The 25,865-nt window shown below is 41.2% G+C and overlaps 1 protein-coding gene across 2 annotated transcripts; it reads right to left on the minus strand.

The window, feature by feature from the left end:
- Positions 1-1,025: 1,025 nt before the first annotated feature.
- On the minus strand, positions 1,026-24,006 carry LOC117756171 (nardilysin-like). 2 transcript variants are annotated; one of them, XM_034576543.1, is made up of 31 exons: positions 23,899-24,006; positions 22,955-23,346; positions 21,646-21,904; positions 21,175-21,256; positions 19,777-19,930; positions 18,981-19,054; positions 18,721-18,816; positions 18,401-18,523; positions 17,046-17,103; positions 16,004-16,077; positions 15,464-15,533; positions 14,711-14,788; positions 13,195-13,315; positions 10,914-10,972; positions 10,037-10,091; positions 9,849-9,953; positions 8,996-9,119; positions 8,582-8,668; positions 7,177-7,296; positions 6,993-7,044; positions 6,509-6,659; positions 6,228-6,355; positions 5,900-6,062; positions 5,715-5,746; positions 5,314-5,452; positions 5,033-5,223; positions 4,003-4,086; positions 3,671-3,761; positions 3,319-3,435; positions 2,046-2,135; positions 1,026-1,808 (listed from the first exon to the last, which is right to left on the minus strand). In XM_034576543.1, exons 2-31 carry the CDS (start codon positions 23,149-23,151, stop codon positions 1,593-1,595), a joined length of 3,390 nt encoding a protein of 1,129 aa, XP_034432434.1. In that variant the 5' UTR covers positions 23,152-23,346; positions 23,899-24,006; the 3' UTR covers positions 1,026-1,592. The 2 variants fall into 2 exon arrangements, with proteins under 2 accessions (XP_034432434.1, XP_034432433.1); XM_034576542.1 differs by lacking the exon at positions 23,899-24,006 and having other exon boundaries at positions 5,033-5,085; positions 5,176-5,223; positions 22,955-23,344.
- Positions 24,007-25,865: the final 1,859 nt, after the last annotated feature.

Below are 25,865 nucleotides of genomic sequence, written 5' to 3' on the forward strand. Positions count from 1 at the left end.
CAGTTGTTGTTTTTAACCTGCTGTTTGCATCCAGTGCCCTCAAGTGGCCAAAATTAGTTAGCAAAGAATTAAGGGATATGTAATTGCTGCTTCTTATATTTTATGCAATAGTGGCAACAGTTAAAAAGCCCTTTCTTTACTGAAATAACTAAAAATACTCGTGAAAATGAAAGAGAAAGGAAACCTGACATTCCTGCAGAGCATCCAACTAAAACCCATTCAATATCCTGACTGCGAGCCAGGCCTTATCACACATCAGACCAACATCACTAATGCTCTTATCATTGAATAGAAGCAAATCCCTGCAGCCAGGTTCTAAAATCTTGAGGGTGGCATTACTAATTGAACGGAGGATGTTACAGCAGCGCTTTAATCACCACGCTTTTGGAACGACGTGTCGAACAAGCACGTAGAGCTGCAGCAGCAACACACATCGCTTGTACTTCAAATGTGGACAAACTGGTTTGCCATCCATTTTATATTATTGCTATACAGTTCAGTCTGTGAGGCTACTGTGTTCGACAGTATGAGACCTTCCTGTGGGCACATTAGTCAGTTCTGTCAACACGCTCCGCTCGGCTCGGCTCCGGATTAGTTTTTAATTACATTCAATAGTACGGAGTGTCACCAGCCACAGACCCACACAATATCGCCTGCAACAACCTTTTCCTCCGAGAGAAGGAGGAGAGTCTGTACAAATTTAAAATACATTAAAGCTGCATGAATTAAACAGCTGATGCCATACTCAGTCATCAGCATGCACACACTTGTGACTTTAGACAGATCTCACCGGTTATCAGACAGCGGGTTGTGGAAACACTCGGCCATCTGTTTGGTTTAAAGTGATGTAAATAGCAGGCGTGTCATGTTAAAGTTGGCATTTACGGAAAAGAAAAAAGAGCAAAATGTCACAATATTGTGTCAGTGTAAAATCATTTAGTTTAAATATGAGCTGATAGAGAAAATGCACTTTCAATTGTTTTCTACTTAAGGCAACTTAAAAGATATGTTTCCTGTAGGCTCCAATTCGTTCAGTCACAGATTTATTTCTTAGCACAGTTTCATTCCATGGCACAATCCAGGTCAGCTTATAACAGTAGTGCACGGCAGAGCAAGAAATCCAGAACACGATCACTCAAACACGTACATGTGGAGTTCAAACAACTTTAAAACGGTATGAGGCTCAACCTGCAGTGCGACATAACCAGTGAAAAGACCGATTCATCAGCAGAGCTCAGAGAACTAAATAAATGAGATTTTGATTCATGAATTTGAGTCGATGTGGAATAGTGGAAGAGAAGACCTCTCCCACACTCCCAGTGTCTGAGGATATAAAACAATTGAGTGTGAGAAAACAGAACTGATTATCACTTGGCTAAAAGAAAAGTCTATTATCACTTCCAGGCTTTTTTTGCTTGTGCACACAGTGTTAACTAAAATCAACAGCCGGGCCCCAGAGACAGAATCCAGGTCAGGAGAGGAGCCGAAGCCGTTTCAACCGCCCTTCACCTCCACATATTAAGCGGCTGCATCTCTAATGAGGCAGCATCCCCCAAATGTGGCTCAGAGCTCAGCCCTCTGTCTGTTGAAGTTCATTCCAGTATCTTGTGATAGGGGAAGAGGGGCAGGCCTTTAGTGAAAGCAGAAATATCCATGATGGCAATAGCGCCTGCCAGCTTGGGTGAGGCGGGAAGGAAAGTGAGTTTGGACACCTCACAGTAGGTAGCGCCAATTGTATCCTCGTCTTTGCTTTCTTGTTTTTTACCTCTGCCGTCCTCATCGTTCTCCTCAGCACCAAATCCCACCACCTTGAGGAGACAGGGATACATTCACTGTGTTGAGTAATGTGCAAAAATAAAGAATAATGCAAAGTATCTTTAATCTTCTCCATCAAACACAGACAAAAACACACACACACACACACACACACACACACACACACACACACACACACACACACACACACACACACACACACACACACACACACACACACACACACACACACACACACACACACACACACACACACAGGCATCTCTTACATGCACACTGAGTTTGCGGCTGTTCTGTTCTCGATGTTCTTGGAACCAAGACACCAGCTCAGTCCTGCTCATCTGCTTCAGAGCCTCGATCTGAACACAGAAACACTGATGTAAGAAGAACACTGGTTGGGCTGACAGACAAAAAACATTCATAGGAAGTTTAAACCTCTATTAATCAATATCTTTATATCAACCCTGAATCAAATGACGTCTGTGAAAAGGGGGGTTAGTCGTCACACAATTGTCGGCCATCTTTTAAGCCTCGTTAAGCTTCACCATTTTTAGTTTTTACAGCTCATTTAGAGTTTGCTTTAATTCCACCAGTTCATTTACTATCTGCACACAACCTGCTGATAGGAAGCCAGATCTTTCCCTCTGGAGTTGATGGAGACCAAGCCTCAGCTAAATTGGACTTACACTGGACAGGTGGTCCGATACTTGATGCCAATGGGAGAAAAAAAAGCTGCTATTCATCTGCCAGATTAAAGAGATGAAATGTCAGAGCTGCACCTCTTACAGTTTATTTTCATGTTCTTCTGGATCTTAGAGGTCTAATATTAGGTGTGAAATCAGCTGACGTCAGGAGGTGGTGTCCAGGAATGAACAGCACATGGGACCAGTTTGTTTTGAGTGTTACATAATCCAAACTAGAATGGCACTCAGTAGAGAGCACATACAACAGTCCCATTACATCCAAGCAAGCTGCATCACATTGCATATACTCATACATACGAGTAATTTTGTGTTCTCGCAATGTACAACCCACCAAAATTTGATGGGTTGTACCCTGACCCATAACGCGTCCGGTTTCATGGTAATCCGTCCTGTAGTTTCTGTGTTATCTTGTCAATCTGCATTATAGAAATGCAGATGAAAACATAACCTTCTTGGTGGAGTAATAAGTTGAATATGTATGACAAAGATTGGGGCACATTTCAGAGAATAAGGCATATGTGGTCGACTAATAGGGGATAAAGTTAGAGTAAGAGAATGCAGCAATATTTTAATAGTCATAGCATATTCCCACATACTTTACTGCCATCTAATCGTTTGATAGAAGTCTGTGGTAAAGATCAAGTTAGAGTTACAAACAGGGGGATAAACTAACTATCAATACATGTAAGCAGAGGAGAATAGGATGTATGGATTTGTTTGTTTACTTGGCTAAAGATGTGTGTGTGTATATGTGTGTGTGTGTGTGTGTGTGTGTGTGTGTGTGTGTGTGTGTGTGTGTGTGTGTGTGTGTGTGTGTGTGTGTGTGTGTGTGTCTCACCTCTCTGTTAAGCCTGTCAAACAAATACTGCTGTGTAACCACCTCGGCCCAGTTCCTGTCCACCTCCTCCCCGAGGTGTGTGTCCTCACACTCCTTCAGTTTCACTAAAGCAGTCACCTGTACATAACACACACACACACACACAAATCTCTAATTCTACACACTTCATCTACTTATGCAGTTACTCGTGCACTTATGGTTACAAAATGTCCTCTTAATCCAACCAAGGAAAAGATCATCCTTGGACATTTCTGAAACTTTTTTGCATAATCATTTTCACCTTTTGAATAAACATAGGAAAATGACAAACCCACAAAATAATGCACACACACACACAGACACACTCACAGACCTGAGTATTAAAGGCCTCCTCAGTCAGAGCATTTAGCGTGTCCCCGAATGAAACCAGGAACTCTTCAATCTTTAACTCCACCAGCTCGGTACTGAGAGGGAAAATACAGTTCATGAGAGGAAAGAGATATATTATAGGCTTTGGGTTTATTTGATTCCTTTATTCATTCATCAGTTCCTCTCTCTCCTCTTTCCACAACCACACAGATAAATTGCAGCTTGGATTTGGGTGAACAGTAAGACACATTACACCTTGGTTTTGGGAAGGCGGTTGAGATAAATCGCGTCTTGCTTTGGGGCAAATAAAAGGTTACGATTGTGTCTCAGACTCACTTGAACTTGGTAGCCTGTGTTTCCACGGTGACAGAGAACCCCAGTACACCCGAGGTGTTTCTGCAGGTCGGGAAGACATGGTACCTGCGGCAGGAGAAATGAAAAAAGAAGAAAATAAAGTGCATTATATTTCCTGTCCTGACTTTCTCCACTTTGCACGATATAAAGCCAGTCTGGAGGCCCAAGGGCTGGAATTGAATTAAATAGTAGTTTAACAGTAAACACTAAAGTCTGGCTAAATGTGACAAGCGTTTTTTTCAAAGTCACTGGAGCAGTTTGGTGCAGAAAATGCAGAGTAAGAAAATCCTCCAGTCACTTAAAGCACAGGCTTGCTCTTTTAAAATACAATAAAAACTCACAATGAAGACAAACATGTAGGCAGAGACACTAACTGGAACTATATCAATATGCACCCTTGTCTTGACTATATTCATGTATGTAAAAATTCTAACGATTAAAATGTAGTAATTTAGCACATTTTCACAGAGAATTCCAACAATGAGCTTCAATGTTGACAAATACATCGAAGAGGATCTAAGAAGTATCAACATTTAAATTTGTTTTCTATACAAGTTAAGGCAGAAAATATTGACAAGACATAAAATTGAAAGTAAACTAATTTCAAAAGGTATTATGAGAAAGTATATAAGTAAAAGCGAGTTTGTAAGGACGGGTTTTCCAATGTGGAAGTGAGAGTTTAATAGAAACATTAGCTGATTTTGTAATGCTTGATTATAATTCCTCCTATTTCGAATTCATAAGTAGTATATAAAAACTGAATAAATGGTTTATAAACAGACAATAACACAGCTGTAACCAGATTTGTCAACAACTACAACTCCTCCTGTACAGTCATTCATAAGTGGAAGCTGGAGTATGAATATTTAGCATTTAGCAGGTTATAATCCATTAATTCAATGTATGAATGTATTATGCTTATAAATATTGAATAGGAGAAATTAAAGCTTCATCCCATTATAATTTTCAGAAATGTCAGAAATGCTTTTAAATACAGTTTAAAAAAACTCACCCCAGAGTCTCTTTGGTCCTAAGGAAGTCAAAGCAGGGTTCCTCCATGTGCATCTGAAAAACAAACAACAAAGATGGAGGGATGACCTGATGGACTGAGAGTGAATGAAGGAATGGGTGGAGAAAAGAGAGAGAAACACTCACCACTAACAGCTCCATCAGTGTGTGCTCCTTTAAGGCCTTGGGGCCAGACTAGATAAATGCAAAGGAAAATAAAATGGGGAATAAAAACAAATAATGCTAAAATATGTATGTTGTACAGATGTGTGCAGATGTGTTTACCTGGTAGTAAACTGTAACCTCAGAGTTGGCGTCTCCCTTATTGAGTGACTTGACTTTACAGATGTGGTGCTTCAGAGGAAGCTCCACCACTCTGAACATCACTGGCACAACTGCTGGCAACTTTGAGAACTGCAGCTTCCTGCCAGAGGAGGAGAGAGGAGGAGAAAAGGAGAGTAAGGGCGGATGGAAGGAAAGGAGAGAGAGAACAAACCCGGTAAGGATCCGAGGGAGTAGAGGAGGAAACAAAGAAGGGAGAAAGAAGAGAAAAAAGAAAAGAGGCAGAAGTGAAGAAAGTGAAAAAGGGGATCATTGAACAACCGAAGCTAATGCAAATTACAGATCTGTGATTGTAGAGTATTAGTGTTCTCATTAGAGAGCATTCAGGATAAGAGCTGACTTACTCTGTGACATACTGCAGGAACTGCGCTGACTCCTGTGGAAGAAACACAATTAAATGATAATGAGCAGGTAGAGATAAGAGAGAAATAGAGTATGGAAGTCAAGTTCACTCGGAATCAGTCGATGAAAGTACCAATTTTATTGTTAATCAACCTATTTGTGTGGGTTCCAGCTGCGGTGGACTTACAGTGCTGCAGAAGTTGCCCTGCACCAGTCCCTCGGCGTACAGCTCCGTCCTGAAGCTGCGGCTGAACTCCGTCAGGTCGTCGCTGGTCAGCCCGGCCGTCAGAGCCTGGCACTTCTCCACCATGGACCAGCGGGAGTGCTCCAACATCAACAGACGGACGTCCCTGACACAGAAGAGAGGAAGGAGAGGAGGAGTGAGTGAGAGTGAGAGAGAAAGAGGAGCTCTCTTTGAGGTTGTCACATTTCACCACTAGAAGGCATCGTAGACTTGGTGATGAATCAGAAAGTGAGTCAGAAAAAGACAAAGACACAGGATGAGTCTTACTCACTTGCCAAGTTTGTCAGGTTTGATGAGGATGTTGAAGTAAGTTTTCTTGAGCTGCTCTGAGAACATGCTGAAGACGCCAGGAGAGGCGGAGAAATCAGCGAGGCGGTCGATGATCAGGTGGAACAGCAGCTGCACAGAAAACCAGACACACAATTATTATAATTAACTAATGTGAACAATACATACTGGGGAAATAATTCATGTATAAGTTTTAATCTTAAACGTGTTTTTAGATTAACACTATGACGAAATAGTTAATTTATTCCTGATACATTCACTCACAGACAGTTTGTGGTTGAATCCTTTGACCTTGATGACCAGGCCATGTTCGCCAGCCACCAGTTTGTACTCCAGCTGAGCCACTTCAGCCTCGTAGGCCGGCTCCGCTAGGTTGTGTCCGAGGATGTTGACCAGCAGGTCGAACAAGACCACGCTGAGGGAGGGAGGACAGAGAGAGGAAAGACATGAGGAGGTAGATAGAGAGGAAAGAAGGAGCAGGAGGGAGAAAAGCAACAAGGAAAGGAAGAAAGGAAGAGGAAATGAAGTTAAGGAAGGGGAAGGTAGAGGAAATAGGGGGGTGAGATAGATGAGATTGAGGGGAAAGAGGAAATAAGGGTGAGAATCAAGAGTAGGAGAAAATAATTTGTATAATTATGAAAAAGACAAGGAGGTGCAGTTGAAAAAAAAGAGTGAGGGGTGGAGGATATTAATGAGGGTTACAGCACAAATGTTATTTTCACAAGATTATATCTGAGCCTGCACTTACTTTTTAGCAGATTGCTGGATTATAGGAGAGATTAAGTGGAATCTGATGTAGGCTGCAGCAGGAGAGAGGACAAACAAGTATCAACACCTCTCTAATGATATCAAATGTCTTTAGGAAAACAGCTTGCATGCTAAATGATGCACACACACAAACACACACACAAACTGACTCTAACACATTTCACCTTTTGGGATTTTGAACTTGTTGTCCTTCCTGTACCACAGGCAGCCCCTGTCGCTGTCGGCTATCCGGACGGGGAACTCTGTGTCTGGGCAGTCAGAGGGCTTCAGGGTGAAGTCAGTGGCTGAACAAATGCACATAAACAATGAATCAGCATCATTCCACTTGGTAAAACCTCATAAATAATGTGTGAGTTTCAACAATTCAATATGTCCAGTTAGGGGATGAACATGCAGTAACTCAATGCAGAGAAAGATGTCGTGTGTCCCCCCCCCCCCCCAATAAATGATTCAGGAACCCTTAGGGCGAGCACTGAAGACGCACCCTCTCTCCACATTTTGTCAGAATACCGAAATGTATCAGGCCTTAAAGTTTGGTCAGAATTGAACCAGAACTGCTTGTTTGCTGAGACAGAATAAAAAATCTTGACCTTTCATTAATATGCTCCAGTAAATCAACCATTGCCGTCTGTTGAGGTAGCTGAATAACTTTTTATGCATCAGTCAGATTGGTGGTGAAAGAAAGTTGAAAATTGTAAACCTGTAGTCAAGTGTCGCCAGAAAGTTTTATACAAAAAAATTTGAATCTGAATCAGGGTTTATTGCCAAGTAGGTTTACACATAAAAGGAATCTGCCATGGTGTTTTGTGCAAGCATAAATATCAAAATTTTAAAAATATTAAATAGTATAAAATATTAAAATATTATAAGCACAAGAACAGGATTGTGCAATATGTTGTTAACAAAGGAAATTAAATAATTATTCTTATCAAGGTTTCAACTAAATTCCCATTCAGCAGGATTAATGTGACAACAATTGTCAATCTGTGTTGTATATCAGCCACTGGTTTAAGTAGCTCATGGGAATTTATCATCTGGATGACTGGCTGCCTGAGGCTGACCAGTGGCCGGCTTGATGACCTCCTAGCGCTGATTGACTAACACCGATTGACTTTAGTGATTTCACGTCACATCAATTTCTTGCTCGAGTTCAAATATTTTAACTTGAGCAGGTGAAGCAAATCATGCAAATGTTGGGTCTCAGTTCATCCATAAGTCCAAGTGAACATTTGTACTAAATTTGAAGAAATGTCCTCGAAGCGTTCATGAGATATCGTGTTCACAGGAATCGTTCAACATGACATAATATCTCCGGGCAACCAGAGCAGATTTGTATCCAAGTCTGATTCCCATGAAATAGAGTCATCATTGAGTTGGTATTGGCTGCGGCTGAGGACTTCAAGTTTGAAAGAGAAAACAAATATGTCTGAGGGAACGATGTGAGCCTACGAGATCTCTGTAGCCCACTCAGCATTTCTGCCTGAGGCCATAGGCTACATCGCCTGCTACTAGCATAACAAACTGAAATCTGTTGGTGGGCAAGCAGCATAAATACGTAAATTCACCCACCGATGAACTTGTTCTCCTGAGGGAGGTGGATGTCGCTGTTCAGCTCCAGGTTGCCCGTCCACTGCTCCATCCACTCCTGCTGGATGTCTGTGAGAAGAGAAAATGGCTGTTGTCATGACACAAAGTATTTAGAATTTAGATTTGTGTTTTAAATTGAGGGACCTTAAGACTTTAGCGCAACAAAGTTGAAATACAGTTTTTTACACTTTTTAAAAACATTTAAATGCTGTTTCAACACTATTGTTCGCCATTAAAGAGACAGAGATAAATGCTGGCATTTCTGTTTCTGGCTTAGATCAGACTGAATATCCTCACACAAGGGGAAAGTATTCACTGGATCTCTGCATTGTGGGAAGGAGCTGTTTTGTGACAGTAAACAAGCAAATAAACACACAGAGAAAGACAAAAACACACCCTCCACGCTGTATTGTGTTCCAAACCACTTCTCCCGCAGGGGACACTGGCCCTCATGTTCTGGTGACAACAGCATCAGGTTGGCTTTCTCCGGGGTGAGCAGGGACAGAGCCGCACTGATCACCTACAAACACAAAGAGACAACACAGGTACAAAAAAATAAACTACTTTCAGCAAAGAGAGGAGAGTATGTTTTTAGTTTTTTTTCTCTTCACTTCTGCACTGTTTTTATTTTTTTAAGAACAATTTCAAGCAGTCGATCGCAATAAGAAGCAGAAAAGCCCAAAAGAGGAAAATGTGGCTTTGCAGAAAATATGCAAAGTTCTACTGCTTAAAAGTATATTTCTACGATAAATAAGCTACAAAATAAATAATAAAATAGAGTTTTTTTCCCACATTAGAATGATGTGTTTATCCAAAAAAAGGAAATAAAGGATTCCTGGATCATCTCTGACCGATTTATTAGATTTATGAGCCTTTTAGACAAATCAATATCAGCGCTGATACGTGCCAATACGAAATGTTTTACTTTAAAGAACAAATACATTGGTAATACATCTAAGTTTGTGCATGCCAATATGTAAAATTGTATGTGCATTTTACATTAATGGTTTTTAATTATATTCTTTCAAGTTCTATATATTTGATTGTATATATGTTTTCTTTTCATTTATAGTTATTTCTGATAAAGTTTAGGTTCAAACTGTAAAATGTCAAGCCTCAACTACATTTCTTTGTCATAAGAGTTTGATAAAGTCATTTTAAGAATCTTTGCCATATTTTATAAATAGATCGTCTGATATATCGGTATTGGAAATTTGTACTCAGTCAGGCTCTACAGTGAAGTACTTACCTCTGGGTTGTACTCGAACATCAGCTGATCTCCTGTTAGGAAATCTTCTTTGGGAAACAGCTGCATGTTCTCACAAATGTCCTCAACATACTCGATTGGATCAATCTGACGAAACAGAAATCAGTCGTAACAGAACATTAACTTACTTATCTAACACAGCAGCTTGTGGACGTTTGGATGTTTCTCACCTGCTCCTGGTAGTGAAACTCATTCGTTTCAATCTTCTGGATCTCTTCGTACACTCTGCATGAACGTGCAGATAAATACACACAATTATTATTTATGTTCATCCCAGATTAAGTCTCAAATGTCACAAAATTAATAACTCAGAGAAAAAGATGATGGAAAATAACAAAAATAACAAAAGGCATAAATAGAAAAAGTGCAAGAGCCAAACAATCACATTATCGTCTCAATATGAAATATAATGAAGTGTTCACTACCTCCGACCTTAAAATTAACCCATAAGCCAAAGAGAGTATGACCAAGGTGAGTGTGAGTGAGTGAGTGAGAGTGAGTGAGTGAGTGAGAGTGAGTGAGTGAGTGAGAGTGAGTGAGTGAGTGAAAGAGTGAGAGAGTGAGTGAGAGAGAGAGAGTGAGTGAGTGAATGAGAGTGTGAGTGAGTGAGTGAGTGAGTGAGTAAGTGAAAGAGTGAGTGAGTGAGTGAGTGAGTGAAAGAGTGAGAGAGTGAGTGAGAGAGAGTGAGTGAATGAGAGTGTGAGTGAGTGAAAGAGTGAGTGAGTGAGTGAGTGAAAGAGTGAGTGAGAGAGTGAGTGAGAGAGAGAGTGAGTGAGTGAATGAGAGTGTGAGTGAGTGAGTGAGTGAGTGAGTGAGAGAGTGAGTGAGTGAGTGAGTGAGAGTGAGTGAGTGAGTGAGAGAGTGAGAGAGTGAGAGAGAGAGTGAGTGAGTGAGTGAGTGAGTGAGTGAGTGAGTGAGTGAGTGAGTGTGAGTGAGTGAAAGAGTGAGTGAGTGAGTGAGTGAGTGAGTGAGTGAGTGAGTGAGTGAGTGAATGAGAGTGTGAGTGAGTGAGTGAGTGAGTGAGTGAGTGAGTGAGAGAGTGAGTACCTTTGCTGTGGTCCAAGCGTCTGCAGCATCTTCAGGTACTGGAACACCAGGTGAGTCACCTGTTAAGACCACAGAGAAGAATTAGATTTCATTAATTTTAATTTATAATTTTATTAAGTTCCCCCAATTCATTTGATGCTAAAATGTCAAATGTAACCCCCCCTTGTCAGCATTAACGATTGGGCTTATGAGAAATGCAGCGTTAATGTTGATAAACCATAAAAATCCCACTGACGAGACAGAGGCTGCCAATCATGTTGACCGTGGATATTTTAAAACCATTAGAACGAGCTCTGACAGTCATAAAAAAAAGGTGATGACATTTAAAAACTAAACAGGAAGTAATGCGTGGATTTATTTGTCCTCTTTCAGAGACTCAAACATGGAAATGAAAATGTCAGCTCCACCTAAAACATAAGAATTATTAACTCTGAACAAAATATTTCTCCGTCCTGGCCCGACCGTTTGAACAGAACAGAACACTGTGTTTTAAATCTGAGCAGTTTAAAAGGGGAACATTCAACAACAGTAAACCTTTAGCACTTTATTTTTAACTCGAGATTTTCTTTTGAGTATTTTAACGTGTTCAGGTCGACTCTTGAACTGCAGACCCTTATAAAAAGGAATAGTCTGACATTTTGGGAACTAGGCTTTTTCTTCGCCAACAGCAGTTTCCAGGCAACCAGAGGAGAGTCCAGAACGGTTAGTGGTTACCGTCATGTTTCCAAGTCTGTTCCACATGCAAATAGTGTCTGGTCAAGAAAAGTTCACTTTCATCTCCAGGTCTCATATTTATTATTTATGGTATTCATTTATTTAAATATGTTTTACTTGTACAAAGGATTTATCTGTATGATGTTGGATGTTGTCCCGTCTCTCCTACACAATAAAGGCTAATTTCTGCTCAGAGGTAGTTATGTATACAGAAGTACTCTGCTTTAGTTTCTTCCACTTTGCTGTATTTCTTCAAACACCTTGCGGCTATGGACCAAACAGACGAAGTGAATGTTTGTGCCAGATTTAATGAAATCCCCATTTGGATGATCCCGGTATATCACGTTCACAAGAGCCTGAGGACCTTTAACCTCTGACCACCAAATTCCATCAGATCACCCGTGAGTCCAAGTGAACATTTTTTTATCAAAAATTTAGAAATTCAAAACCTTCATGAGATATTGTGTTCACAAGGACAAGGACAGACCCGACATAATGCCTCCGGCCACTGGCTGTTGCCGGCGCGAAACATAAAAATATTGAATCATTTAATCACAACCATATCTCAAGTTAAGATGATGGCCATGATCGTTACCTGTCCTTTAATCAACCATTAGCGCACTGATTAGAGCTGGAGCGATAAATCGGTTGGCCGATTAAAAATGGCCGATATGAACCCCTCACATCTGTATCTATGTTTATGTTTGCGAATACAAAAACGTTTATTTCGCAGAATAAACAATGCAAAAATTGTTTGCAATTGTTTACATTTTACGTAAAAAACATTATGTTTAATGTCTCAATTGAAGTTCTATATATTTGGTTGTATTTGTGTTTTCTTTTTTATAATAAGGTTTATGGTTAAGCCTCACATGTCCTTGTCATAAGGGTTAAATAACACTTTGTTTGCATATATATCTGGCAATTTGAGAGTGTCTGAGATTCTTTACTTGCGAATATCAGTGTTCCATATGGATCAGTCTCGAGCACGGATACATCTTCCCAACCTCCCACTGTTACCACGTGAGCCTGAAATGTGTCTCACATCTCCAGATAACAAAATGCTACAAGTGCGTTACTTACTCATCGCACTTCGAGAGCCACACTTGACAGCATTTGCACCGTGATTCAAAAACACAGACAGTCTCTGATCCGAGAGACTCCAGGTTCATCCTCTTTGAAAGGAGGAGTGGAGGATGAAGTGTTCTTCATCGCAGTAAACAACCTCCTCAGGGCCGACACATTATTTATACAGCAGTTATCAATGCAAGTTTGTCAACTGAAACATTTTCTCCATTAACTACTTAAGATTAGATAACACTGGGCCTGCTGAATAATTGCCATGTGCCTCTCTGCTTTAAACAAGAGTTGTCATAGCAACTGATAACAGATTGTTTTCCTGAAATGATCTGATGTATCAATGAAAATAAGACAAATACGGCAGCTGTGTTCATGAAGAGTAAATCTCAGTTACAGAAGCAAAAAACACAATGATTCTGTATAATCGGACAAGAAATAATATTAATGATCATGAACTGGACATCAAAACTAGGTAGAGTTTATTTACCTGGTAGAAGTTTCGGAAACCTTCGTCAGTGAGGGTGATGGAGATGGAGAAGATGGAGTAGGTTGTGTTCTGGTCAAAGCCGGTTTCACTGTTTCCTCCAAATAAAGCCATGGCCCAGCACCTGCACACAAACACACACAGGCGCACGCACAAAGATTTTAAAAATAGGACGGCAGGTTAAGATTCACTCTCCATAACCTTGAAAGAGAATGCACATTAAGGGCAAGTGGGTGGAGGTAGAGAGGGTAATCCACAAACCAGAAGGTCAGTGGTTCGATCCCAGAGTCTGTGCCACCAGTGCATGAAAATCTCTGTCTGTAGGAGGCGAGAACCATTTATTTATCAGCTTCAAATTTCGTATGTGTATTGTGAAGGACCCAGGAAAGTGTATTGTGGATTTTGGTGCGATTTAGACGTACGATACATTCACTATTATTAAACAGGCGACCAGCGCTCTGTAGCGGCGGTGGTTCATGTTTATTAAATACACTTTTGTGGTCATGTTTTAAAAATAAAAAAAAACCTTTAATGAAGGAATTCCATGTATCATTCTATTTTGCATTTGTCTGCAGCGTTTGAGTCTTTTAAACATGAAAAACGTTATCTCTTCGAGTTGTAAAAAAAAAAAAATGTCTGCACTGCATTACCACACAAGTAGAAAAGACGTTAACTGTGATTGATCACACAGAGAAAGTTTTAAATCTCTGAAGGTTTTCATACTGCACTGAAATGAACTCAAACTAGTGGTGGGAGAAATAAAGTATGATGGACTTTTTTGAAAAAGACCGGCAGTGATGTAGAGAACAGGTTTTTATTGATCTGCTGTACAGTACAGTCACTAAAATCTGTATTAAATCACCAGTATGGCTCTTTAGAGGGTTAAGGCAGGGGATCAGCAACTCAAACAGTGTGTGTGTGTGTGTGTGTGTGTGTGTGTGTGTGTGTGTGATGACGTATGCACGGAGAAGTCCTCTCTTTCAGTGAGCACAACAGTGGCCTGGTTTCAAACCACCCTCTCGGCCCTTGATGTTGTGATTGTCTGAACTCAAAAAAAAAAAAAACACTCCACTGCCTCAGCACTTTGTTACGACTGGGAATTGAGACGGAGCACACTCAAATGTCACTGTTGTCACTTATCAACAATGGCAAACAGCACTAACAGTAAACAGGAATATTCTATCAAGCGCTGCGAGTGGCGCTGCTGGTAAAGGGACTATTGGATGGGGTCGCTCGCTGTATTGTGGGACAGCAGAAGAGTTTTGGCGAATCGCTTTGCCACTTAGCGACCGGAGGCGGAAACGCTCTCGCACGACCACATCCACCCAGGGACGAGAACTTACGAATCATATCGTCGAGTGGGCAGGCGAAGTGTATAGTTAGAAGATAGGGCTCGATACACTCAGAGTGTGAAAAGGCTCATGTATACCGAGCAAATTGAAGACCTTTTAAGTGGGCTGTGGAGTGCCCTCAAATCAGACACAAAAACAAACAGACAGACCGAGGCAATAACACTCACTTCCTCCTGAGCAGTGAGAGGATGCTTCCTGTGCCTTCATGGCCAATCAGCCACGAGATGTAGTGGAGAGGCTTCACCCTAAAAAAAAGAAGAGGAAAGAGCATGAAAAAGGAAAAACACAACAACATTGATGCAGTCTACAATCAGGGCAAAGCCTGGTGTCGGTTGCCTCTTGTAATTCTATGTCGATATGAAAAGCCACTACTCTCCAGAGAGGAGACAAGGACACGGCATGACGCAATTTCTCTCTAGTTTTATTTAGAGTGCAGAATTAAGATGTAGCATGGTAATACACAAGACCATAAAAAACAACACATTAAAAACGTGAGCGTTAGAAGGACGTTTGAATTAGAGTTTGACCAAATTCAGTATCAGTTGGTCGATAAAAAAAGAATCACTGGTTTATTTCCAAATCATTGCCCTTTCTTCTTTTATAATATATATATATATATATTTATAATTTCTATTATCGGTATTGGTAATGAGGTGTATGTGCTAGTATCAGCTCCAATAAATAAAGTGATCTTAAATAAAGAGAAGCCCTAGTTTGCACTGGCAACCAGTGAAGAGAGACGATTGTAGCTGCTGGTTTCTGAAAAAAGCTGAAGACCTCAAGTAGCACAGTGAGGAAGAGCAGAGAAAGGAGCATTATAAAATCCAAGTCTGAAAGATAGAAGGTGGATAATAGTTTTAGCAGCATGCGATGATGCAATAGGTTGGATTATTTTATTGTTTCTGCTGTATGTAGCTCACCTGTAGTGTTCATCCTGAGGAGGAAGAGCCCAGGTGATATTCAAAGCATGAATCTTCCTCACGGGAACGACTGTGAACACACAAACACAGAAAACACAAGATAACAAACAGCTGGATGTCACACTGATCAGCCACATCATTAAAACCAGTTGCCTGTCGTAATGTTGTGGCTCATCGGTCGATTTCTTCTACAGCACCGGTCCCCAACCTCTTTGACTTCCATTAACACAAAGCTTTGTGACTTTGAAAAAATCGTATCTGATGTCATGTATTCACAGGTTTGTCGGCAGTGTAAACAATCGTTCCTTCGGAAATTTTTGTAGTGCGAAACTTGTAGAGGCTTGAAAAGGCAAACATTATTTAGTAATTAATGAAAATAAAAAAAATCTAAGAAAGAATAATCTTCCTTTTGTGCAGTCCAATCATTTCTTTTCTGCTTTACTTTCTAGTATCTTTTATTTAGAGGTTGAGAGACCAACGCTCCTAAGAATTAGAGTACAGCAGCTGTGTTCAGACAGAAACAGTGAGCTGGATCGGTACCTCGGTAGAGCTTGTTGAAGGCCGGTGTCTCAAAGGGATCCGGCAAATGAGAGAAATCAGGCTGGGGCAGACCACTTCAGAAACAAAACCAGGATTAGAAGAAGCAACAATGACAAAGACTCGACTAATATCGATTAAACAATGTCAGTGTGTCAACACACGTCAATAAAAGGGTATTACATCCACCACAATGGTTTCGTTAACATCTGATAACCTCCCTGGTGGAGGTTTTCACCCCAGTCCACTTGTTTCATTATTTGTCAGCAGGATTACACAAAATCCAAATGACGGATTTCCACGAAACTTGGTGAAGGGATAAGACACAGGCTAAGAAGAAACCAATTACATTTTGGGCCGGATCTAGGGACTTTTCTTCAATTTCTTTAACATTGCAAGTTTTTGTTTTTACATTTCCACAAATTTCCCAGGGAATAATACATGAAAACAGAGAAAATTTTTGTTCTACTGAAATCACAGATATTTTTAACAAGAGATCGCTGAAAACGTAAGTTTAAGGACGACTGTTTTCAATTAATAATTATACATCACAAAAATAGTATCTTGTTTCTGCTGGATGGAATTTCCTGATGTCAACTATTCATATGTTTTTAGCTTGATGAAAATTAATTTAGTTAAATCTAAAAGCAGCTTAAGTCGCCTGAGAAGATTTTATAAGCTCATGGATGAGAGAGAATTCATTTAACCCATGCAGGAGCATGTAATCCCTTAACTGAAATGAAAGCAGTGGTATGCAAGTTTATTCTCTAAAAATCCTACTGCAGTGACTCATAAAGAAAACAGAAACGGAGCTCTGTAAGAAAACATAAATTCAGCTCAACTTTATGGAGAAATTATCATTTCCAGGTGCACGCTGTTGAAAAAAAAATATTACATCTGAGACGAAGAGAGGAAAAAAGGAGCCGAGACGGAGGGAGGCTTGACATTTACATTCGAGCAAAGTCTGAAAAGGACATTCAGACTCCATCTATTATCACACCAGCACCTCATCACCGTGACTGAGAGTCTCTTCTTCAATACTCACTTGTTAGGCACCTTGCTGAAGATCTCTCTCACCCACTCCTCCAGAGTGTCCAGCTTCTCTAAAGGACAGAGCAAGTGAAGGAGGATGAATTAAAGTTGCCTTAATAATTCTGGCTAAGAGTTCAGAGTGTTTGTTTTAAAGCAACTGTGGTGTTGCCTTCAAGCATTGACTGCATTTTGCTCTTAAAAAGGTCCAATTACTTCCCTCACTGGTTTGCCCTCAGATATATTCTACAGCCCGAGAGATTTATGGGAGGGCCGATAAAAATCAGCCAATGTGAGCCGCTCACAGACATATTTATTGTTATTTATGATCATTTTTAAGGTTAAACAGTAAAATATACAAGGCTCAATTACATATCTTTGACATAAGGGTTTGATAACAAGATCTTAGGGATCATTAATAGTGTTTTTATATATATATAGGCTATAAATGATCGGTTTTGGAGCTTTTTAACTCGCTAATATCAGTATCGGCTTTGTCCTCAGTCAGACTCTACTCTACACTACATCGATTATTATTATTTTAACATATTGCAGTAATGTATTTAACTTATAGAAGTAGAAGATATAAATATACTACAGTTTTAAATGCAAACACACTGAAGCATAAAGCAGCATCAGAAATTATTCAAATGCAAACTAGCGATTGTATAGTGTTGCCTGTGTATAAAACAAAAAAGTGCAATTAAAGGGCGATTTTCAACATTTACATTGATTTCTCTGGGAATAATTCATGGGATTTGATGAATTTGATGGGGACTGATATCAATGTAAAATCTGGTGCTGAACCAATTAAAAATCTGAATCTGTTAAGGTATGAGCTCTACTGACTACCACTCAAGTTCTTTTATTATTATTTTATTAATGCTTTTGCAACAATTATGGCTGTTTTACAGCAGTGAGTGATCAATGTGACACTTTACAACTTTTGATTTTCCAGGTGAAGGCGGGTTTATCAAACATGATAGAATCTGATGTTCGCAGTTTCATGAGGATGCTTTTTCTCAGCACAAACACTCGTCATCAATTTACTTTGTTGCAGTAGTTAATTAGCTGCGTGATATTTTCTGCGAAAGCTTGAAAGAAAATCTGTCAGATAGTTTGTACTGTGTGATTTGTTTTGAGAAATAAAGCAATTTGAGTTGATTTGGGAACGATTATCTACAGTTGGCTGAGCTGAATCCTTATTAGAGTTACGACTAATGGCCGTTTTGATTGTGTATTTATCTACAGATTGCTTTTTCATTTAATCATTTCATTTGTTGTGTAAAATAAATAAAAACAATGACATTTCTACCAATCGACAAATTGACTAGTTCGTGATGTATAATGAATGGGACAGATTTTCCAAACCTTTTGACTGCACAGCAAGAGTCATGTAGTGGGCAGAGTAGTGTTTCTTCCAGAAGGCACGCAGCCGTTTATAGACATTGATCTTCTTCTGCTTAGGCTCCTGCTTCAGTGTCTGGGCATTTCCTAGTGTTGTCACAAGTGAGCAATCAATTCAGAACAACGACAAAACACAGCAGAGAAACATGTCTACAAATGCAGGGCTGTCAGCAAGACCGTAAACTTGGCGTCTGTCTTGGTTCTCCTGTTTGTTATTGCTGAACATACCCCAAGGAGGCCCTCGTGTGTACTATGTGTCCCAGTGGTTGTGTTTGCCAACTCACCCCAGCAGAACTTGCCCATAGGGTGTCCAGGTTTGGCCAGACTGCCAAACAGCATCTCCTTCCTGTGGGAGTCGGAAGGCTTAGCCAGCTGGTACTCTGACAGACGGAAGGAGAGATGGAAAAAATAAATCAAGACGACAGAGAAACAAGGTGACTGATGGCGTGCTGAAGAGCTGCGTAAGGAGAACAAAACCAATGCGGATGACGAAAAGTTTACACCAGAGCACAAATGCCGATCTTTAACCTCATAAAAGACCCACCGCTGTCGACGGCCTCCACCTCCCTGTCGATGGCGTCCCGGATCATCAGGGGGCAGATGAAGAACTGAGCCCACCTGAGAGGGGGACAGGACACAAGGGTCATAATCAGGGGGCTACATAGCAGCCAGATGGGACAGGATGCAGGTCAGACAGACCCAATCAGATGTAGACAGACAAGGACTGATTGAACCTGTGGCGTTTGTCCCAATCAGTAGGTTCACTTCATAAACCAGTGGTTTCTGAGACCTGAACATGAAGAATGAACTGCAGCCACTGTGCCACTGTTACCATTTTGATGTTATTTGACAGCAAAAACTTTTCCCACATAATAACAATATATAAGCATTTGCAGTGGTAATAAAACAGGAATTCCTGGAATATTATGGGTCACAGGATGGAGTGTAAATGTACCAAGAGTTTCAAAGTTCAAAATTAAAATATATCCAACAGAGAAACATTTAAACGTACAAAAGTGGAAGGAAAAAACAGCCGACTTTGCCACAGAAGTTATAGCAGAGATGGACAAATCCACGGGTGAAGCAGATATGACAAGATTCAAATGAATTGTCCCGTTTTTTGATTTTATATCTTCAAGAACACGACAGTGTGTTTTCTCTGAATGTACAACAATGCTAGGACGTGGCTTTAAGTAGCTGAATGTTCATTACCAAGTTTATTTTATCCTCAGGAATAAAGGAAGGTTGTGTGTGATCTGTAAATCACTACATAGTTCTCTAGAGGTCCACTTCTTAAGAGCAAAAAGAAAAAAAAGAAAATGCTTCTGATGCTTCCTCACCTGTCAAGAGCCTCTTTGAAGCTTTTCCTCTGGACGTCAAACTGGAAGATGGTCCTCTCACAGTCAGTGGAAGCATTGTCAATCCCTCCGTGCTTCTTGAGGAAAGCATCAAAGCCGTTTTCAGAGGGGTACTTCTCGCTGCCCATGAACACCACTGAGACACAGAGAGGAGATGAGGGGAGGGGAGGGGAGAGGAGAGGAGAGGAGAGGAGAGGAGAGGAGCAAAAGAAGTCGAGATGGAGGAGAGTCGGCAGGGAGAAAGGTGGAGGAGGTGCAAATAGTTGAGAGGAAGAGGGTAGAAGAACGAAAGAAGAGAAGAGGAGAGAGAGAAGAGATAAAGGAGGAGATTGGGAAAAGAAAAGAGAAAAGACTATAAATCAAAAATTCACCACAGCTTCTTAGTGATGTCCCTTAAAACTGTGATTTTCTGATTCATGCAGACAGATGGACAGTCACAGTTGTAGGTGAGCCACGACAGAATTTGATAGATCTGTACACTCTGCTCTCAAAATTACTGTGAACAGTTTTCATGACAGGAGGTGAGAATGAACAAGGGTTTCCTCACAGACTGAACATTTAGGAACAATGTTCAACAGTCACATCAGCAGAGGAGACAGGTACAACAATATCTCAGCTGACAGCAGCATCAATAGCCAGGAATGAAATCCAGAATTCAGAGAGGTGTGTACAAGTTTCTTTTTTCCACAGGAAAGTCTTTTGCTTTCTTGAACACATTGAATACAACAAGTTCCTGCCTCCTCTCCGTTAGAGGAAGCAAGGCTGGATTACCAATCAGGAAGAGTAGGCCCTCTGAGGGGCTATAACACCCCAGTTTGGGTCTTTTGATTGGTAGTCAATTCATTATTAAATCTCTTATAGAGGCACCAGGAACTAAAACTGATGTAAAGCAGATTCTCGACAGATAGTCCTATTTGTGAAGCAGCGTGAACTAAATTGCTGCTTTCAGATATGGGCTGAACATCTTTTCATGAAATTAGCAAGAGACGCAAAGTCAGTAAAATGTCCAGACATTTTCCAGAGTTCATGCCTAAAAACGGCTTGTGTGTATTTAGTGGCTGTTTAGATACACGGCCAGCATCAAGGAAAAGTGGGTCACAAGAAGCCCGAAAGCTCATGTTTTCCCTGTGGGTCCAAAGTGGGTAGACCTGGCCCTGGGAGAGGGGTATTCTGGGAAACGTCAGACATTGTTAACAGAAGTAAATCTAGACAATAGAGGCTAAGAGGGCACAGTGAATACAAAAATCATCTATGCAATCAAAACTGTGATGAGTGATATCAAAGAATGGATCTGAGAATGAATAAACAATTGAATCCAAATAAAGGATGAGAAACACCATCTCAAGGATATGACCTGAAGCTCTCAGGTTAAATACTCACTGTGTTCCAGAAAGTGGGCGAGGCCGGGGAGGTCACTGGGGTCACTGAAGCTGCCCGCTCCGACACACAGAGCAGCTGCAGACTGAAACACACAGGAAGTCACGTCTGACTCTAATGATGCACTTAAAAGAGATATTTAAGGGACAAACCTCGTAAAAAGACCAAAACCAACAAATTATTCATTTTAATAGCATGTGTTGCATTTGTGGCCTGATGTCTATTGTTATCAAAAGCTACTAAAAACACACAAATTGGAAACAGTGATGTACTGAATGACGAAGGGCACAGTAGTTTGTTTAAGTTTATGGTAAAATTGTAAAATATAAAGTCTCAGTTACATTTCTTTGTCATAATGGTTTGATAAAACTATTTTATATATATCAGCCAATATATTTGTATCGGAAATGTTTTAGTCCCTAATATCTGTATCCGCTTCGGCCCCTAAAAATCCACATCAGTAACCTCTAGTACCTGTTTCTCTGAATTTCCTTTTTTCTTCTTCCCCTCCTTTTCGTCATCTTCATCATCATCACTGCCCTTGTCCTCTTCCTCATCATCTTCCTCAGACTCGTCTTCTGTTTCATCTCCAGATTCCTCCTCCTCCTCTTCCCCTTCTTCTTCTTCTTCTTCTTCTTCTTCACCTCCATCTGAGTCCTCATCTTCCGACGCGGCCAGTCCATTGTAGTCTGAAATGAGCAGCGCTCGCAGCCCGTTCTCCAGCACAATGTACCTGAATAGAGTCAAGTCAAAGGTGAAACAGCACAGGGAGCTTTGAGAAATAGTATTGTACCATCGTGTTTTACAGCTTTCATTGTTCTTGCTTTCAACGGGCTGTTAAATCAAAATGTCTTATTTTCAGTCTGCATCTTATGCCCTGTGAGACTCCCTCGCTTTGTTTTCTCACAGCAAATTTTCAGTGTATGCCCCACGGAGGCCCGAGGCACTGGTGTGTGCTTATAGCATGAAATCGTCCCATCAAACTTCAATAACGCTGTACTGATTCGGCTGGAAAAGAAGTTGATATCATTTTTGATCTGGGTTAGTGGATCTGGGTCATTTTTTTCCCAGCACTTTCACATTCACAAACACCCCAAAAAAAATCCCCTGATGAATACCATCACACATGAAATGATATTAATAACAATGACAGAGAATAAACTGAATAGAGGAGATCAATCCAGTAACAAGTATATAGTACAGTGCATGAATTAAATAATCAGAGGAATGGCAGCATCTAGCATGGAAGAGGCTGGGCCATAAAGCAACATGAATGAATCACAATGAGGAGGATTCTACCTCAGATTTGAATAAATATTTTGTCTTTGTATTTGTAGTTAGTCATTTTCTGCACATAAAGAAAAGTCCAAAAGCTAAACTTACTCACCCAGGAGCAAAAATCTCTGTTAAAACTAGAATGGCACTCAGTAGAGCACATACCTCTGACAAGGCCAAACGGCCCCCTCATGAAACCACATTTAAATTTACTGGATCCAGATTTTTATTCGGGCCTGCACCAGATTGCGCACAGTCATAAATATCATTCCCCTGCACGTGCCATATTTTATCATCAAGATCCATGAATTCAAGATCAGATAAAGTGGGGGAAAAAAATCCTGGATCTGCACCAAACTTGTATGATGAAGTTGTGTAATAACTATCCTATAACTGTTGCAGTGTTTAAAGGTGACATGATGAATGACGGTTGTCAGACTGAGGAGAGTTGAGTTATACTGCACAACTCAACATAAGTCTTCCCCAAAGCTGTGAGAGAGTCTTTTACCTGTACTGTTTGGGGTCACTGGGGGACTTGATGATCTCGCTGTCTCCAACATTGTCCTCTCCTCCTCCTCCTCCTGGTGCATCCCCGGCAGCCAGGCTCACCTCCCGGGACGCCGGCTCCGGATCCTCTCCAGCCGCTCCCGAAGAAGATGAGGAGTCAGGCATCGTGGCTTTTCTGGACTTGTTTGTCTGCGGCATCCTCAGCAGAGATGATGATAACGTTGATGATGATGATGATGATGATGATGACGACACTGTGGCACTGCGGGCTGACAGCAAGGTGCGACCGTAAACAACAGGGCAGCTCTCTATCTCCGGTACTTTACTCCTGAGCAGCAGCGGCAGAGTCCAACGTGTCAGCCTGAGCACAGCTATGATGGAGACCCTGATCCCGGACAGACACACAGAGGAGGACGGAGGAAATGTGAAAATCCCTGACAACCAGTGGGACCAAAGAATAAAAATAAAAAAAACAGATGAACCAAGAGTGTCTGTGTGGCAGAGGCCTGGAGGTCACACACACACACACACACAACACACACATATATATACACACACAACACACACACACACACAATACAGCTATTCACACTGGCTGTCTGGTGGTTTCGCCCTATTCAGCTGAATGTCAGCTAAAATACGAGACCTCCCCAAACACAAACCCTGAACCCCCTCGTACCCACACACACACACACAGTAAACACACACACACACACACAGTAAACACACACACACAACAACACTACACACACCACAGAAGGAATGACAACACTTTTTCCCAACGTACACATACACAAGTAAACACAATGGCTGTCACGGGCTAGTGGCAGAAATGTGAAGTGGGGATGTTCTTTAGATTTAGCTTTAGCTTCCCTCGGCTAGCGAGTGATTTAAAGTGAATGAGGAGCTAAAGGAGAAAGTTGGAAGAGAAGCCGGTGACAAACCTTCCTCCCGGTGACAGCAGAGGAGCCTCGGCGAGTGACCCCGCAACAAGACGCGCTGCGATTGGCCGAGAGGAGAACCGGGGCTTAACTGTGCCGGGCTCTGATTGGCTGCAGGGAGAGAAGAGGCGTGGTTTGCGGCCCTGGCTAGCACATGTGCTCTGTGCAGTCAGGAGGAGGCTGGAGAAGGAACATCTGCGGAGAGGAGCACGGGTCCGAACATCTGTATGAGAGCAGCTGCTGTCTGCGTGTGCAGGATAATGGCCGCTAACCGGAGGGTGGTCGACCCGCCGGGAAATGTCACGATCGGTTGTTCTTTTGGTTTTAAACCCTCCATCAGACTGGAAGTGGTTGTGAAGCGTTTTGTGAGCTGAGAGCCACACTGGATATTACACCCCCCCACCCCACACTTCTTAATGCACCTGTACACGGAGGCAAACCGGGAGGATCGGGTTAGAGCCCGCTAGGTGGCAGGCACAGGCCGCGAGGGACGCCGGGCAATTTTTTACACCTGATTTTTGACGATGGTCCAAGATCTAGTTGCTTCTCATATTAAAGGGATAGTTCACCCAAAAAGTGCAAATTCACTCATTGTCTACTCACCACTTTGCCGATGGAGTTGTGGGGGAAGTGTTTGAGTCCACAAAGCACTTTAGGAGTCTCAGGGGTAAACAGCCAAATCCAGTACAATTGAAATAAATGGCGACCACTTCTTAAAAAAACAGAAAGTGTCTCCATACTGCTCCTATGGTGTCATCCAAGTGTCGGTAAGCCCCGACATTCAAATTCGACTAGAGGTGGCATCATTTACACTGTTTTTAGCCTAAATATCCTCTGATATCCTCCTAGTTACTGCTGCAGCTATCGCGAGAACTCATGACTTTTACAAGAAGAGATGATGGAGAACTGCAGCAGTAACTAGGAGGAGGATAACAGCAGACATTACGTCTAAAAACATGGTGTAATTAACATTTATTTCAATTGTATTGGATTTGGCTGCAACGCTGTTTACCCCTGAAGCTCCAAAAGTGTTTTGTGGACTCAAAAACGTCAACCACCCCTCCATCGGCAAAGTGGTGAATAGATAATGAGTGAATTTACGTTTTTGGGTGAACTATCCCTTTAAACTGTCACCAATGGGTGTTATTCATAGATGTATGTCAGCTAATGATATGAGATTAAAAGATAAATTGAATAGTAATATACAGGTATTACTATGACATTTGTAGAACAGTGTGTTAATGTGACATGATGAATGTGATCTATGAGTATTGCACATGATACATGTGATAATACTGCAAGGTGGAGTCTTGTCAGACTGAGGAGAGGTTGTTCATGATAATGGCTGCTAACCGGAGAGCGTTCAACCCGCCGCTTTGTCACAGTCGGTAAATGTCATGCTCAGTCATTTTTCTGGTTTTAAATTCTCGGTAAGATTGGAAGTGAATGTGAAGCACCACGCGAGCTGTGAGCCACACGACAGCCGCCCGTGCACTGTGGAAATTGCACCCCCCACACGTTTCCACATGGCAGTAAACTGGGATGATCGGGTTAGGGCCATGTGGAAATTGCACCCCCCACACGTTTCCACATGGCAGTAAACTGGGATGATCGGGTTAGGGCCCGCTAGGTGGCAAGCACAGAAACAATTTTACACTTCATTTTTGATGATGGTCCAGGATTTAGATGCTTCTCAGTCTCATGTTAAAGCACCACCAATGGGTTTAATCATCGAATTTAAAGGGCTTTTAAAAATGTATATCAATTAATGAACTCTGTATGTGATATTCAACTAAGACAATATAATATAATACAATATAAAAACAAATTAATTAATCTTGAAGGCCAGGTGGGCCTGAAGGGCAAGTGCTCGTCAATCAATGAACTACGCTGGGCAAGCAAGTTTATTTGGAAAGTATATTTCAAAACAAGTACTATTACTGAAGTATAAAAGTGAATGTGCTACATTTA

The sequence above is a fragment of the Hippoglossus hippoglossus genome, chromosome 22 (genome assembly GCF_009819705.1).
Source record: "Hippoglossus hippoglossus isolate fHipHip1 chromosome 22, fHipHip1.pri, whole genome shotgun sequence".
NCBI lineage: Eukaryota > Metazoa > Chordata > Actinopteri > Pleuronectiformes > Pleuronectidae > Hippoglossus > Hippoglossus hippoglossus.

Bases quoted from the DNA above. Each gene is read 5' to 3' on its own strand.
- LOC117756171 (XM_034576543.1), bottom strand. From the start codon at position 23,151: ATGCCGCAGACAAACAAGTCCAGAAAAGCCACGATGCCTGACTCCTCA. The intron at 8,669-8,995 runs GTGTGTTTTTGT...CTCTTCTCACAG, and splicing joins AACACAATACAGCGTGGAGG to ACATCCAGCAGGAGTGGATG. The intron at 2,136-3,318 runs GTGAGACACACA...TTCTGTGTTCAG, and splicing joins TTGACAGGCTTAACAGAGAG to ATCGAGGCTCTGAAGCAGAT.